Here is a 14,830-nt window from a genome sequence, read left to right as displayed (position 1 = left end):
TATGAGTTTATGTGGAAACAAATAGAGACACCCATCCATGTAGTGCTTCAACCCAATACATTAGAGAAAAAACATTTTTCAGTTACCAGCCTGCTATATGCTTTCCCAAGCCACTGAACTCTATCTTTGATGTTCATGATAACTATTCCTAAGTGTTTGTGAACTACACCATTTAAATCCCCTCAAACATCAGTTTATTTTCTCTTGTAACGTATTCCTACAGTGTGGGATTAACAGACACAGCAGAGGCCTTCAGGCACCGAGAATGTAAATTAGCCTAATCTCAAGAAAACAAGATGTGCACTTAACCATAAATATTTTTATAATCACATCAAACATGACATACCTGGTATTCAGTTTTATATAAATTAGTTGTTATGTCAGACCTACTTCTGAGGTTATCCAAAACCCAAACACGTAACTTTATTTCTAGTCTTCAGGCCTGAACAATATTTACAGACATTAATGCTATATCCAGCTCTACAATCATTCGAGACACATTATATAACTTTATTTTTTTATTTGACAAGCAGCAGTATCATGTTCGTCATTTTTTTTTACATTTTAATGTAGATACAATTATTAGGTTATCTGTCATATTACAATATTTAGGTTTTTTGTGTGATTTTTTTTTTTACTTTGTCTTAAGATACATTAAAAAACATCAACTGCAAACGTGAAAGGGAAGGGGAAAAAAAAAAAGCATGGTACCCAACCAATTCTCCACATTTCAGCAATACTTCACTCATTCTTTTAGTAAAGTTTTAAGAAATGTCATAATGACATGAGCTTGAAATATCTATAGGCATTTTCATTGACGCTCATGACATGGCACTGGTGATGTTGTAAACAGCAGAAAAACAGGGGCTGCCAAGTGACCAATTATGGAGGCACAGGCCTGCCTCTTCCCACAGGAACACACCAAACAGTGACAGCAATGATCTCCTTACAATCATACCTGCAGGATAGCAACATCATGCTACATAACTGTATTCGTCTGCAGAGGCCTGGCTTCTCTCTATGTACTGTTTGTCTATCAGGACTTCAATACACTTCTTAATCATGCTGATACTTGGGTTGAACCTAGCTCTTGATTGGCTAATTACCTGCGAAAGAAAGACACAGTTTTTGTGTTATTTTTATTTTTCACAGTTATAAATGTCATCTAAATATTTGCTAAAAGCTTTAAGGCAAATTCAGTATATTTTTCTTTTAACGGCAGGATTAAATAACCTTGGAATACTTAATTTATAACAAACAAGATTTATAACAAATTTATAACAAACAAGAAAGTATCTCTGTGTATAAGTGTCAGGACACTGAAACTGACTGTTCAGCTCACTGGTTATTTTGGCCACATCCCAGATCTCCTCATTCCTCTTGCTTGCTTCATTTGTCACAGTACTAATGAAGACAAATATCCATGTTAAAAATTAATCTAATATTAACACATTTCTTCACTACTATCACAGTGGAGTTCCCCTAACCTCCTTTCCCATACAATTGGGGAAAATCAGGATGAACTTCTCTTTCTTGAGTCACTGAAGACAGACCTACAATTTAGTGAGTTCCATCTGGCTATGCTGGAACTTTTTAATACATGCAGTAAGAAGATATTTATTGTAAAAAGAAATCTATATTTGCATTATGGAAGAAATTGCCAATCCAGGCAAAACTTTAGATGTCTCTTAGAAAGTTCTCAGTTTTGCCCCTTCTGTTGTAGAGAAGGGGAAGAAATTGTCTGCACCAATAGAATGTGCAAATCTATAAGTAGGAACATTTTTCAAACAGAAGTTCTTACTACTCAAGTGTCACAATATATTCTGTAGTTTCTTATTTCTTCTGTAAAGAAAATGATTTTTGTTTCAGCTGAATTTTCAGTTTTCTTTACAACTTGTCATGGCTGGCATTGTCCCAGCTCCAGAGTTTGCTGGGGCCTTCTGTGAGCCAACAGAACTCACCAGGTGGAACTCACCCAGCAAAGCAAACAAAAACCTCAAAAGAGTGAGTTTTGTTGGGCTAACAGCCAAGGGTCTGGTATGTTCCACAGCAGCACAAGTGAGGAGAAACTGGGTGCTAACAAGCTGATAGATCTGCTCGGATTTCACAAAACTTAGCTCTCCACTGAAGCTGATTGTCATAATCACACTTCCTGTATTTACTTACGACAGACACAATCAAAGAGAGAATTTTGTATTGGTATGGGTTTTCTTGTTGCTCTTGCTTTCTTTTTTATCAAAGATAGTACAATAAGAAGGATAGAAAAAAATACTGATGATCAGAATAAAAATTTTCTGGGAATGACTCATGTTCTGGGAATGACATGTTCTCATGTTTCCCCTCCACTACTCTTCCAGTCTTACTCATTTTATAGAAAAATCCATCTCACCCTGCAGGGGACTGCAACATTGAGCTAGAATTCAAATTATCAGGGTGTATCTAACACAATACACAAAGACCATATGGTCACATATACAGGTCTACCAAGAGCCTGGAGTATTTTCTTGGACACCTCAACCTAAATGAAATGTGTGGTGCTGTAGTGTCAGAATCAGAGGTAACTACATTAGGGTTAGGAGTCTCTCAAGTATCTCTCTAACAGTATAATCCTGCCCTTACAGCTAAGAAAAAAATACTAATGAGGGGAGAAAATATTAACTATTTATAGTAAACTGACTCCTTTCAGAAATATTGATTCTTACTCAAGAAGTCAAACAGCATGCTTTAATTGATACATTATATATAAGAATATAAACAGCACGATAAAAATAACAATGACACCAGAATTAGTAACAGTATCACAACTATACCCTGTACCTAGTTTTTAACTGAGTAACCATGAAAATATCCACCTTTTTTGCAAAGCTGAAATAAAAGGTTCTAATGTTGCTATTCTGCAAGAGCCCTGCCAGAGCAAAACACAGCAGGGGCATGTAAGTGGCCCTTCCACCATGCAAAGGAAGAAGCAACCAGAAAGGATCTGTTTCCAAAACACAGAAATTTGTAATCTATTTCACCTTTTTAAATGGATGTCAGGCAAAGCACATTTCAAGAAATGTTTCTAATAATTTGACAGTGGGCAGAAAAAAAGTATTCTCAAAGATGAAAGGGCTTCCATATTGTTTTCTAGTTTTAATTGCAAATTCTTACATAATTTCATGAAAATTGCATGGATGGTTTAAATAATGGGAAACTAAAAAACCAAAGATTCTGAGAAAAATCAGGACCTATGCTGCCTCATCTTTTAGATATTCAAAATCAGATTTCTCAAATTAAGCTTGCTTTCAGACTATTTGTGTAAAACAATAAAACACTTCTTCAATATCCAAAATCTTTAAGAGGTCTCACACTGCATCTTCTGGGCTTACAAACTCCCTGTTGGTGCTAGGTTTTTTTAAGAAATAAAAATTAAGGAGTGGCTGTGGTAAACTGTTTCCTCCATGACCACAAATTACTCAATGTCTCTCCACCTCTATGCTCAAAATGGTTGAATAAAACAGGAATATCAATTCCCCCTCCCACTAGTCTTCTCTGAGGCCATTCAGCAAGGCTCAGAGATGCAAGAATGAACTAAACTGAAGAAAGAGTTTTGGAAGGCTGAGAAAAGTAAAATTGGCAACTGGTTGGAAGAAACAAATGTTAGGCTGGAATGAGAAATACAATTAGGCAGGCAACCAGCAGATGGGAAAGTGGGAGAAAAACTAAAGAAATAACACTTCCTTCCAAGCCAGCCTGTGACAGTTCACAGGTCATTAATCTGGAATCTAAAACATCTAGAGAACTGTACCACTTTGTGGAAAAGGGAGATTAAAAAGTGCATGTCTCCATACTCAGACAACTTTTAAAATTTAAACCACAAGTTATAATAAAATAATGATTAGAGCACAGAATTGGCTAAGTGCTTCTGTGGAAATTCCACACTAGAATATCCCTATTCATGTTTTCAACTGAACCCATAGCTCTGGCAATGATTTTTACATCTCCTGGCATAGAACCAGATAACAGTAAAGAGCAAAACTTAATGCTTTGGTGCTAAGACACACTTACAAGATTGAGGGATGCCAGCTAGGGCTCCAGTACTGCAGTTCAAAACAGACTCCAGGGAAACTCTCACTAATTTTGCTGGAGTACTGGTTTCCAGATGTTTGAGTTTTGTAGTCTGATGTTCTACCCTGCTACCCAGAAGATTTTAATGAAATCAAGCTCAAGGACTTCTCTTACCTCCTGAATAAGAGCATTATGTCGCAGCACTTTACGTGCCTTCATGATACGGACTATAGCAGCTTGAAGATACATTTTCCTGTCTTCATCTACAGCACTTCGGGTCTGCTCCATCTCCTGTGACACAGGAAGAACAGTCATGCTCAAAACACTGTAAGACCAATAAAGACTGCATAAAAGGATCTTGAATCTCTAATTTTTATTTTACTAGAAGTGGTGAACTATATTAAAAAAAATGTACGTGTAGTTCAATTCCAGTAAAAGCATGTCCATAAATTAAGGATATCAGGTTTCATGAAAGTCAGTAGGAAAGTAGGAGAGAGGCATCTAAACCAACATTTCTGCTAGGGAGAAAAGCAATCAGAATTGACTAATATATTGAGTTTGGCTGCACATACCTATCTTATACAAAATCCTGTGTCTTAGGAGATACACTGAGAACATGGATTAACAACACAGGAGTTGATTTTAGTTGCCACAGAACACAAAACCATAGGAAAATAGTTGATTGGTTCTGCTGTTCTTGCAGTAAGTTTCTTTATAAACACCAACAACAAAAGAGTCTCATGACATAGACTAAACATCAATACCATTTGGTATTACCATTTTGTTTATCTTTTTCTTCTACTTCTTGTTCCCTATTTCATCTTCTCTTGCCTATATTTCAAGTACAAAAAAAATGGCATTGCTTAAGCTTTAAACCTACAAAATTTCTTTTGTAAATCTTACGGAATCTGATATCTGCACACAGCAAATTAACACAGTAAACTCCATTTTAGAAAAATAAGCTTTCTAAGGTATTCAGGCTAGAAACATCAAAGAATACTTGCCTGTGGTGTGTCTTTCTGCATTGATGTGGTAATTTTAAACTTTGTTCGTTTACTGCTGAAGTTCATATTTAATGAAAATGTGGACTCTGTCTCTATATCTTCCTGCAATAGAGAATTGTTTTTAAAAATCAGAAATGGAACCAGAAAATAGTAACAATTTACTTTGAAAAGTCACAGTTAGGGTCTTACATACACAGAAAAATATTCAGATTTGTAGCTGGAAATTCTAAAATGCCACATGAACTGGGTCAATTTTTAAAGCTAGTTTAACTGATCCAAAAATCAAATCTATTTCAGAAAGCACCACTGAAGAACTCTGCCCTACAAGAATTTTGTTAGCAAGAAATTTCCCTTTTAGTACTTTGATAGCTTATCTCTCCATTTAAAGTCATTTTCTCTCTGCAAGGAAAGTAGGATTTGCATTAATCAATGACAGGACCTCAAAGGGGAGCTGCTGCTTTCACAATTTTTACAAAAGTTGTCTTCCAGAATTTAAGGAAAAGCATCTAAACATTTTGACACGTTATAGCAGAAACAGCTGACAGACTGCAACTTCTACAGCACACATCTACCAGCAGATTTAAAATTGTTTCCTGTCAGAATCTCAATTATTTTCCACATATATACGTGCTTATTATTATTATTATTATTCCCATATTTTTTTTCCTACAGTAAAAACACCTTTACATTCAACACAGCATGACTGGACAGATCTCAGCAGTTTCCAGGCCAGAGTCTGTACAAGTATTACCAATTTCCAGCAGAATAACGTTACTGGGATTCTGAGACCTTGGAATCTTGCCAAACTGTCTAAGGCACAAACATTTTAGTAAACACAGAAAATATTTATCTAAATATACACTCAAACCAATATTAATTCTAATTTTGTATCTTGCAACAAATAGTCTTTGTTACAATATATATAAAAACCAGGATATCAGGCATAGTATAGAAAATACAACATGAAAGGGAAATAACCAAGAGCTTTAAAAATAATAAGCTAACAAAAAAATAACCTAACATTAACTTTTAGCATTATTCTGCTGACATAGTTGAATACAAACCAAAATAAATTATGTATCAAGCATGAACTCAAAAAGCATGATTCGAATGAACCAATGAAGATTTTGAGATGAAGCTTCTCATGCTCTTTCCCCCACACCTGTTCATAAAATGAACAAAAAAGCAAAAGCAAACTACAACATTTACTACACTGTGCTTTTCTGTTTGGCTCAGATACAGGTAAAGAGAAGTTTGTGTATTGAATTCCACTGCTTAAACCACTAAAGCTCACTTGTTTATTTAATAAGTAAGCTGATAGACTGTCTACAGATCTGCTATCACATTGCTGGATGGAGTGCAAAGAAAACAGAAATAGTAAAGACACTTGAATACGGTAGTCTGGAAGGCAAAGAACTGGAAAATGTGGTGGGGTAAACATGAAAAAGTAAAAGGGTTGGAAAGCTGTATTATTCCTTCTTCTATGACATAAGCTTTAAGAAACTGGGTGAACTTTATAAAATGGACATAAATAAATGTAAATCCTTTAAATAACAGGCAACATTCTAAGATTATGAAGGGTCTCACTGTTTCCTGTAACAGCTCCCAGTGTTTTATTTGACCCATGGTTTACCAGACATCTTCCCAGCAATTGCTCCAACCTGAGCTCATTTCTAGATATTGGAAGCATGTCCCCTGCTTCAGCCAAGCACCAGCTCTTCCTTATGATCTCACTTTCCATTTTCTAAAATTTTCCTGGTTAAAAACAAAAGCAGCTGTCATAGCAGCTTTGGATTTCTTCTTGTAAGTGAATTGAACAGCTTATCTCAGTTCCTTCTGTCTGGCACTGTCTGCATAGTGGGCTTTCTGGGTGAGCTGGAAGCACATGCTATGTCTGTATGGGATGCACAGGCTCCTCTGCAGTATTTCTTACTTAACAGGTAAAGTCTGTGCCCTTTGCAGTACTGGAAAAAAGATTTCACAAAGGCTATACAGAAGGATGAGAGAGTCAGAAAAAGAAGTATCAACTATTGCCTGAATCACAAACAAAGTTCAGATATTACTGGAATTGCAAGAAACTCATGGAATGATAAGTCTGGCAAACCACAGCAAAAATCCTCTGACAGAAGTCCTCCTTGCTGTCTTTCTTGCTCCTGTAATCTGTCCTCAAGGAAGAACACAGTTTCTCTTTCTTTCAGTCTCTTAATCCCACAAATATTTTTTTAGGATCACTGTAAAACTCTGGTTTACTACTTAGGCTCCCTCCTGTGATTCAGTACAACTTTAAAGCAAGGCAACAGAAACAATAAAGAGTCCCTGCGTTATTACCTCTTCATGCTGCTATAGGCATAGAAAGCCTCTATGACAGGCACTCTACTTTCTCCTGTCCCTTTCCTTATAAATACAGATTTACAATTTTTCACAAGGGTCAAAAATAAAGCTTAGAAAAATAAAAGTAAACCATGGATATTTTAAAAAATTCCTTGACAAATATCAGAATGACAAGACTGAAAATATTAAACGTTTTTATATCATTATGGCATACCTTGTCTGAGTCATGGTTGATCATTTTGACATCAAGCAAAGATTTGATGGTTTTTGTCAGCTCCTTCTCATTCATTTGTGTACTGTCCTGAAGCTCCTTGTAACTGACAGTCTCACTGTTGTTGAAGGCAAGCAACACTGCCATTTGGTATGTTGTGACCATGGCTACGTAAGGTTTGCACAAATAGTTCATTTTTACTTCACCTGCAATGATACAAGTAGTATTTTATAAACTGATGAAAGGTGCTGATAAGTCATCTGAAGCCTAACTACCAGAGCTCCTAATACATTTCCAGAAATTCAACTCAAGTCTGTATTTGACACTTGAAAGGGAACACTGACAACTGATGCTGTGAATTTACACATATACAGTGTGGCCTACAACAACCACCCCACCCTGATTAACTATGCATACTAGACAAATAGTGGAATATATAATAATAATAAATATATAATAATCATAAAATAAGAAATTCCAAGTAGCCTAAACACATTGCAATGCATAAACTTCAATTAACAGCTTCCACAGAATCTCAGAATAGTGATTAATGAGGAAGTTGATTAAAGGAAAGATTTAAAAACAAAGTAAAATACTTGTCCATCAAAAATTTTCATATTCTTATATTTTTTAAATTCCCATGAAAAACAAAGAGCACTGAAGAAATCTACTTGAAAGCAGATTTAGATTTTCTGTGTGAAGGTGAGTGTGAGTTAACAGCAACCTTCTGTTACCAGAACTAGATTTTCATTATATTACATTATCATGGGCTATGGTTTTCATCTGCATGTGATATGTTGCAGTGCTCAGTTGTTAAAGCCTGATACTGAAAGCACTTAAAATAAAACATGATTGACTAACATTTACTAAAATAAATACCTCTAACAATAATAAATATTAAATAATTAAAAGTATGTATTTATGCAGATAGTCACAAATCTGAGTAAAATAGTATAATATGCATTCTTAAAATTATTTAGTATTTATGTAAGGAACACCTATACTACAGAAACAATTCCAGGGCAATTGTTATTAACTCAGCAGTTCTGCAGTGCTTTTCTGTAGTTAAGAAAATACAACTCTAGTTTTACTTGGATTTAATAAATCACAAGTTTACAAGACATGGATTTTGGAAATTCTAAGTAGTAAATATTAATTTATAACACAAAATATGTCCATTGACTTTATATGCAAAATAATGTTCCAACTCCCCATGTTTTTGTCATTTGAAAAGAACTTTTAGCAAGTAACTGTTAGATCATAAGTTTAGCAAAGCACTTATTTTTACCTGTACAAAGATAATGTAACCAAGTAAGCTTCCTTCCGCTAAAATGCTGACTGTAAAATAATTCAAACTGCAAAACAAAATGAACATCAGTTAGTCACACATGTAACTACTCACAACAGTTCATCATCACCCTAAAACCTCATGAAGAAATACTGGTTTTATGTCCATCACACTGGATGAAAACATTGCAGATTCATTCATGACAGCATTTTCCTTCAGAAGATGAGTGATGACTGAATCTTAATTTAAGGCCTACCTCTGGTAATGAGAAGAACTTCAGCAGATTCAAAAAAACCTTTCCCTAAAATGAGATCAAACTCCCTAAACCCCACAATGCCAGCACTGTGTACACACACTATTTTGCTTATTCTGATTTTGTCTGGAAACTGATTAACATTGAAGGAGAACATAAAAACAGGGAGTTCCTTTAGGAATTAGGTGTTTCTTCACCCACAAGCTTGCACAGTATGAAAAACAGTATTTGTACACCACTCAGAAAAATATATATTTAGAGGAAGCTTCATCAGTCTCAGACAAAGCTGCTGAAGAGGTGTCCCAGTTACACATGTACTCACATACTTCAGAGTGCAATTGCAATACTTTTTTCTCCCTTTCTAAATCCTTGCCAGAATCCTAAGAGAACTCTCTCCATGGGTCAAATCATCAGACTGGACAGTAAATAAAGACATTGTCAGACAATTTTCAAAGACTAGCCCCTCAAGGTCATGCTCTGTTTCTTTAGGGAATTCTAATTGAAAGCACTGATCTCTACCTAGGAGACACATGAATAAGTTTGCTCTTTTAAAATGGCAAAACGATGAAATTAGGCAAGCAACCCAGATTCTGAGCTGCTCCTGATAGACAATTCTGTACCAATTTTCCAACTGAGGCACAACTGACAATACTCCTATTTTAACCCACAAAGACAGCAAAATCTCATCACACCTGGTGATCCTGTAGTCTGAGTCAGAAACTATTATATTGCTAAAAACAAGTGCCACTTAAGTGGAAATTAAAGCTGAATAAGTAGTCCTAATATTCAGCAGTAATACAAGAAAAAGTTCTTTCACCACAGAAAAAAGACATTTGCCATTATAACTTACATCAAATAGCAATGTAAGGTATAAAAACAGCTATAAAAATATTTTATGTCCAATAATGCAAAATGTGTATTGCTTAAATTGTACTTCACCATCAAATATACCTTAGCAAAGATCAACACAAATATTTTGTTTTTCAACAAAAATTGTACAGGTAACATTTAGAATACAATAACATAATCAAAAGCAACAAAATACTCTACTTCTACAATGCAGAAATAATCACATAGGAAGAAAATATATGGCTAATGCAAAACCTTTACTGCTTGGAGAAATCATAAAATGAGCTTTAGAGAAGTTTGCACGAAGCTTGACTTTGAACAGCTTCTATGAAACAGGGAACAAGAAACCTGTATTTGCATCTTAATCTGCTATTAAGGCTGTTCAGATTTAATATTAAAACCAGAATCTTCTTTTATCTAAATATTAAGAGTTGGTTTTGAAGCAAAGAACCAACCTAGTTCATTTGATTGCATTTATTAGCCTCTCGTTCAGCAATCACAAAGTGTAGAAGAGAGATGTGAAAAAGCTACACACATAGATACATAAATTCAGTATTTGGGTGACCCTTCCACATTGCATATGGACTGGAAACATGATAGACATAATTTACAATCAAAATAAAGCAGCTCAAGTTTTTTTCTGTTAGTGATTTTTCATTTGGAGTTATTTTATATTTCCCACATGTTTACAGGAAGCCTCCTACTAACCTACCATCTGTACACTTTTTTCCAGTTCCTGAGGAATTGCAAATGTAGAAGAAGGAGCCTGAGTTAGAGGCCATGCACCAGCCTAAAAGTATTGGGAAAAATAAAAGCATTAACATTAACATTTTCACATAACCTATATGTTAAGAAAAAAATAACATCTTAAGTGGATGTATGGTATATATTATGTCACAACACAATCAATTGACACAGTTTTACTGATAATTTTTTACTGCACTTTCTGCACTCCCCACTGAGGTATTAAGACTGAAATTTTATATCACTATTGTTTAGGGACCTAGTGGGTTGATTTTACAAAGAAACACTAGGAAAGTAAGTAATTCCACAATGATCACAGGCCATCAGTTCCCATATAAAGTAGTATTCATAATTAGAAAAATTGTATATTTGTTATCAGAACATAAAAAGTAAATACAAATAACTCAGTAGCAATAAACATACATTAGTACCTGCAGAACATATATCTGAAAACTAATTCCCAAATCAATGATTGTGTCCTGGTTTTTGATAAAGTTGTTGAATTTATTGTTGAGATCAGCACTAACACTCATGTCTGTATACATTCGATGGAGCTTGCTGGTAAATTCATAGCCACAGGCTTGCTGTGAAGAAATATTGTAACAGGTTTCAAAGTGAAAACAGTACTCATCATATAAATTATGTTCCCTCATTAATACAATATGAAAATCTAGGCAGCAGAAGTGTTGTTATATTTACAGAAAGCACTAGTTATAATAAGAAAAACCACTGTGAAATAAAATATATTTCTTTTAGTTTTGCCTTATATACACTAATCTGTTTGAAAAATATTGTTTTATAAAATTAAAAGATAGACATGTTTATGAAAGTCCTTGGTACTTTTTTAATGTTAACATGAATGACTTGAACGCAGCTAATAAAATCATCCAAAAACTCATAAAAATCTCAAATGCCTAGGTGATACTCAGCCTTTTATCTTTCAAAGACTACCTAAACACTAGCTTTTGCTGTCAGCTATTGGAAACAGATTTCCCAATTGCTAAGCTACCTCTGGCACCCTCTGCTGCCCCCTCTCAACACTACATACTCCTATATTTGTTTATTCTGGGTTAGAAAAATATTACCTTACCTTTAGTTTGTTTATCATCGCTTCTTCAGAATCCATAGACATAGACAAACCATGAATTAATCTTTTTGCCAACATTCTGGCATAGAACTGCATTAAAAAAAATAGAGATGAAGATTTTAGGAAGCAAAACTACATTATTCAAGTAGGCTTTAAATGTGACATTTTAACCATTATTGAAAAGGAAAGGTTACCTTTTGGAATACATCTTTGTCATCAATGTATTTGAAAACAGTAATGAAACTTGTAAGCTTGTCTTCTACTTCATTCTCTGTCATTCCTTTTGCTGATTTCTTTAACAAGTTGTCACAGTATTTGGCCAGCTCAAATTAAAAAAAGAAAAATCAAACCCAAAACTACTTGTCAAGTTTGAGAACAAACGTATGCCAAGGTATTTCCAAAGTTCTACAATAGTTCAAACATTAAATAAGTCACAGTTTACTGTCTCACATTCTACACAAAGGCTGTATTCATGGGAAATGATACATTCTACACCCACAGAAAATACAGTATATACCAAAAATTAAAACCATAGCAATTTTGCATGCTCACAAAATGTGTGGGCAGCTTAAGCTGTTACTACTAAAATACACACCTGAGTGTGACCCAGTGTGAGAGCTGGATATGCATGTGAAGGACCCTACTGCAATCCATTTGATGGTTATATACAGGAATTATTACTTTCTGTGTGCATCACTTACCAACTCAGGTGCTTTGCAGATCGACTTGGGCTCCCGATAGTTAACTACTGATGTCAAAGCCTACATAAAACATGGGGCAAAGAGAAAAATTGTCAATGACTTAAACTTCTTTCTTTTATGAAATTTGAAAAAATAAAAAAAATCCTCAGGGCAAAAAGACCATCTGAGATCCTATAAAACTGAACTACAGAAAAGGGGATAAAAAAAGAAACAACTCATAAAAAGGTTAAATTACTGCCCTATGAAAACTTGGTTGTTAAACATTTTCAAGCTGAGATATATGTAAAAGTAGAAAGAGTAGAAGAAGAAAAAATAATTACAGGAAACCAAAGAACAGATGAAGTTCTGATTAGAAACTTCACAAAAGTATTATGACTTTGGTATACAGCAATATTATGGTCCAAAAGAAACTTATGGATGGAAAGAAACTTAGGAATAAGTGCAGATAAGTAGTTTTGAGTAGCAGCACATAAACAGCATGTATGTTGAGCTGAAAAACTTATATGATGTGTTCACAGCAGTAAGAAATGAAAGTACTTTTGGTTGTTGGATTTTTTCATACACTGAAGAGGAGAAAAATATATTGTTGAAAGTGGAAATTTGAAGTAGTAAAGTACAAACAATATGGTGGCTGAAAAAACCTGAATATGATAAAAAAAGGAAAGAGATAATGGCAGTTTAGAAATGAAAAACAGATTATCAGAAAAATAGTTTCTAAACTACATGTCACACTCAAATTAGTGCTGTAAACTAACAGTGAATCAAAAATACTGCATGACCATAGCTCCCAGGAATTACAGTTCCTCTGTAAAAGGAAAATATTGTTGTTATCATTATAAAGACAAACTGACAAGAAATTCTTCTGCACAATACCTCAAGACTGCAAAACTTGCTAATAGGTCCCTAGAATTCCTCTGAGAAAAGAATGCATGACTGGACAAGAAATGGGAAACTCTTTAAAGCTTGGAGCAATCGTTTCCAATAATACTGGAGGCAGCAATAGTGATTTTGATAGTCACCATCAAAAATTAATAGCAAATCAATATTTTAAGTATTTATGTAAGAAAGATCAATGAAGTGAAGAACTGATGTATTTAATAAAAAGTACATTGTCTGTCTATGTACCAGCAAATAAAGTTGTCAGTCTCGTGTTACTCCACCTTCTGGTACATGACTTTAATTACAATGGAGAGAGAAATGTATTTGGTATTGAAATATTTAAAATGTTAAAATGCTAAATAATTATTTTATCAATGTCATAAATACAGATGGGTAACTACTATTGGTACCATCACTGGTACCTTCTCCATTATGCCTCTTCAAGTTAACCTTGACTGATAATTGTCAAAGCTTAGACTCTGACATTAACTACAAACTGCAACTACTGCACACACCACAAAAGAGCAATGAACTGTATGTATGCATGCTGTGAGAGGAAATTAAATAAAGAAAATATATTTATTAGTTATAATTAATAATGATATATTATGAAATTTTATTATAATTAGAACTGTTATCTTGAATACCTGCATGGCTATGCATTTCAAATAAAAGAGCAGCAAGCCTCTTTCCCTATATTTGTAATTTAAATTCAAGTGCAGCTTTCTCTTGGAAAGTTACCTATCATGGCAGTGATTGAAGTAATATAAGTTTCCAGAAATTCTTTGCAGTCAACTTGAAAACTCTAAGCAAAGATTCTATGGAAGTAATACTAAGAGCATTCAGAGATAAACATTATCTCAGCGAGCAAATTCAAGTTCAAATGCATGCAAGAATTACCAAACCTCCCAAACCCTACCACTTGCCTATTTAGTGTCTGCACGTATATTTGCACTGAAAGGATCAGCACCATTTATGTGTTTTGAAATATGATGAAAAGAAAGGCCTTTCTTTCAGAAAACAAGTATTAAAATAGTCTCCTTTAATTTATCTTTACCCTTACCCTGGATTGTCTTTTGCTCCATAGCATTTCTAAACTAGAAAGACTGCATATGAACTATCATTGACCATGTGCTGATGCTGTGAAGAGTTTTGGTGAGCCTGAATCAGGATCCTGGATTTTGTTTTCCAATGCTTTGTTTACTTAAGCAAAAATTACCTTGTCAAGGGCACTCATAAAGTGTTGATCTCCATTCAAAACAGTGTTGATCAGTTGAACAAATTTACTATGTACTTCCAAAACTGACTCCACAAACTGAGTTGGCATCTAAAGAGGGTAGATAAAACAGAAAGCAAGTTAGCAAGAAAAGTAGTAGTGTCTAACACAAACACATCTACATTAGTTGTAGTTTTTTTATTAATTAGTCTTTTTTGAG

The 14,830-nt window shown here is 34.4% G+C and overlaps 1 protein-coding gene across 4 annotated transcripts in view; it reads right to left on the bottom strand.

The window, feature by feature from the left end:
• Positions 1–500: 500 nt before the first annotated feature.
• CUL2 (cullin 2) overlaps positions 501–14,830 on the bottom strand; it is a 41,918-nt gene continuing 27,588 nt past the window's right edge. For all 4 annotated transcript variants that reach the window (XM_064394362.1, XM_064394441.1, XM_064394507.1 and 1 more), the window contains exons 11-21: positions 14,614–14,721; positions 12,516–12,575; positions 12,009–12,137; positions 11,818–11,904; positions 11,159–11,311; positions 10,696–10,773; positions 8,882–8,948; positions 7,597–7,799; positions 5,052–5,153; positions 4,222–4,338; positions 501–1,106 (exon numbers count right to left, since the gene is read on the bottom strand). In XM_064394362.1, coding sequence (XP_064250432.1) covers positions 975–1,106; positions 4,222–4,338; positions 5,052–5,153; positions 7,597–7,799; positions 8,882–8,948; positions 10,696–10,773; positions 11,159–11,311; positions 11,818–11,904; positions 12,009–12,137; positions 12,516–12,575; positions 14,614–14,721 — 1,236 coding nt within the window. In that variant the 3' untranslated portion in view covers positions 501–974. The remainder of the gene's footprint in view (positions 1,107–4,221; positions 4,339–5,051; positions 5,154–7,596; positions 7,800–8,881; positions 8,949–10,695; positions 10,774–11,158; positions 11,312–11,817; positions 11,905–12,008; positions 12,138–12,515; positions 12,576–14,613; positions 14,722–14,830) is intronic.

Source organism: Passer domesticus, chromosome 1 (assembly GCF_036417665.1).
Source record: "Passer domesticus isolate bPasDom1 chromosome 1, bPasDom1.hap1, whole genome shotgun sequence".
In the NCBI taxonomy this organism is placed as follows: Eukaryota; Metazoa; Chordata; class Aves; order Passeriformes; family Passeridae; genus Passer; species Passer domesticus.
Note: the sequence above shows the minus strand (reverse complement) of the source record. Positions and strands in the feature narration are given on the sequence as shown.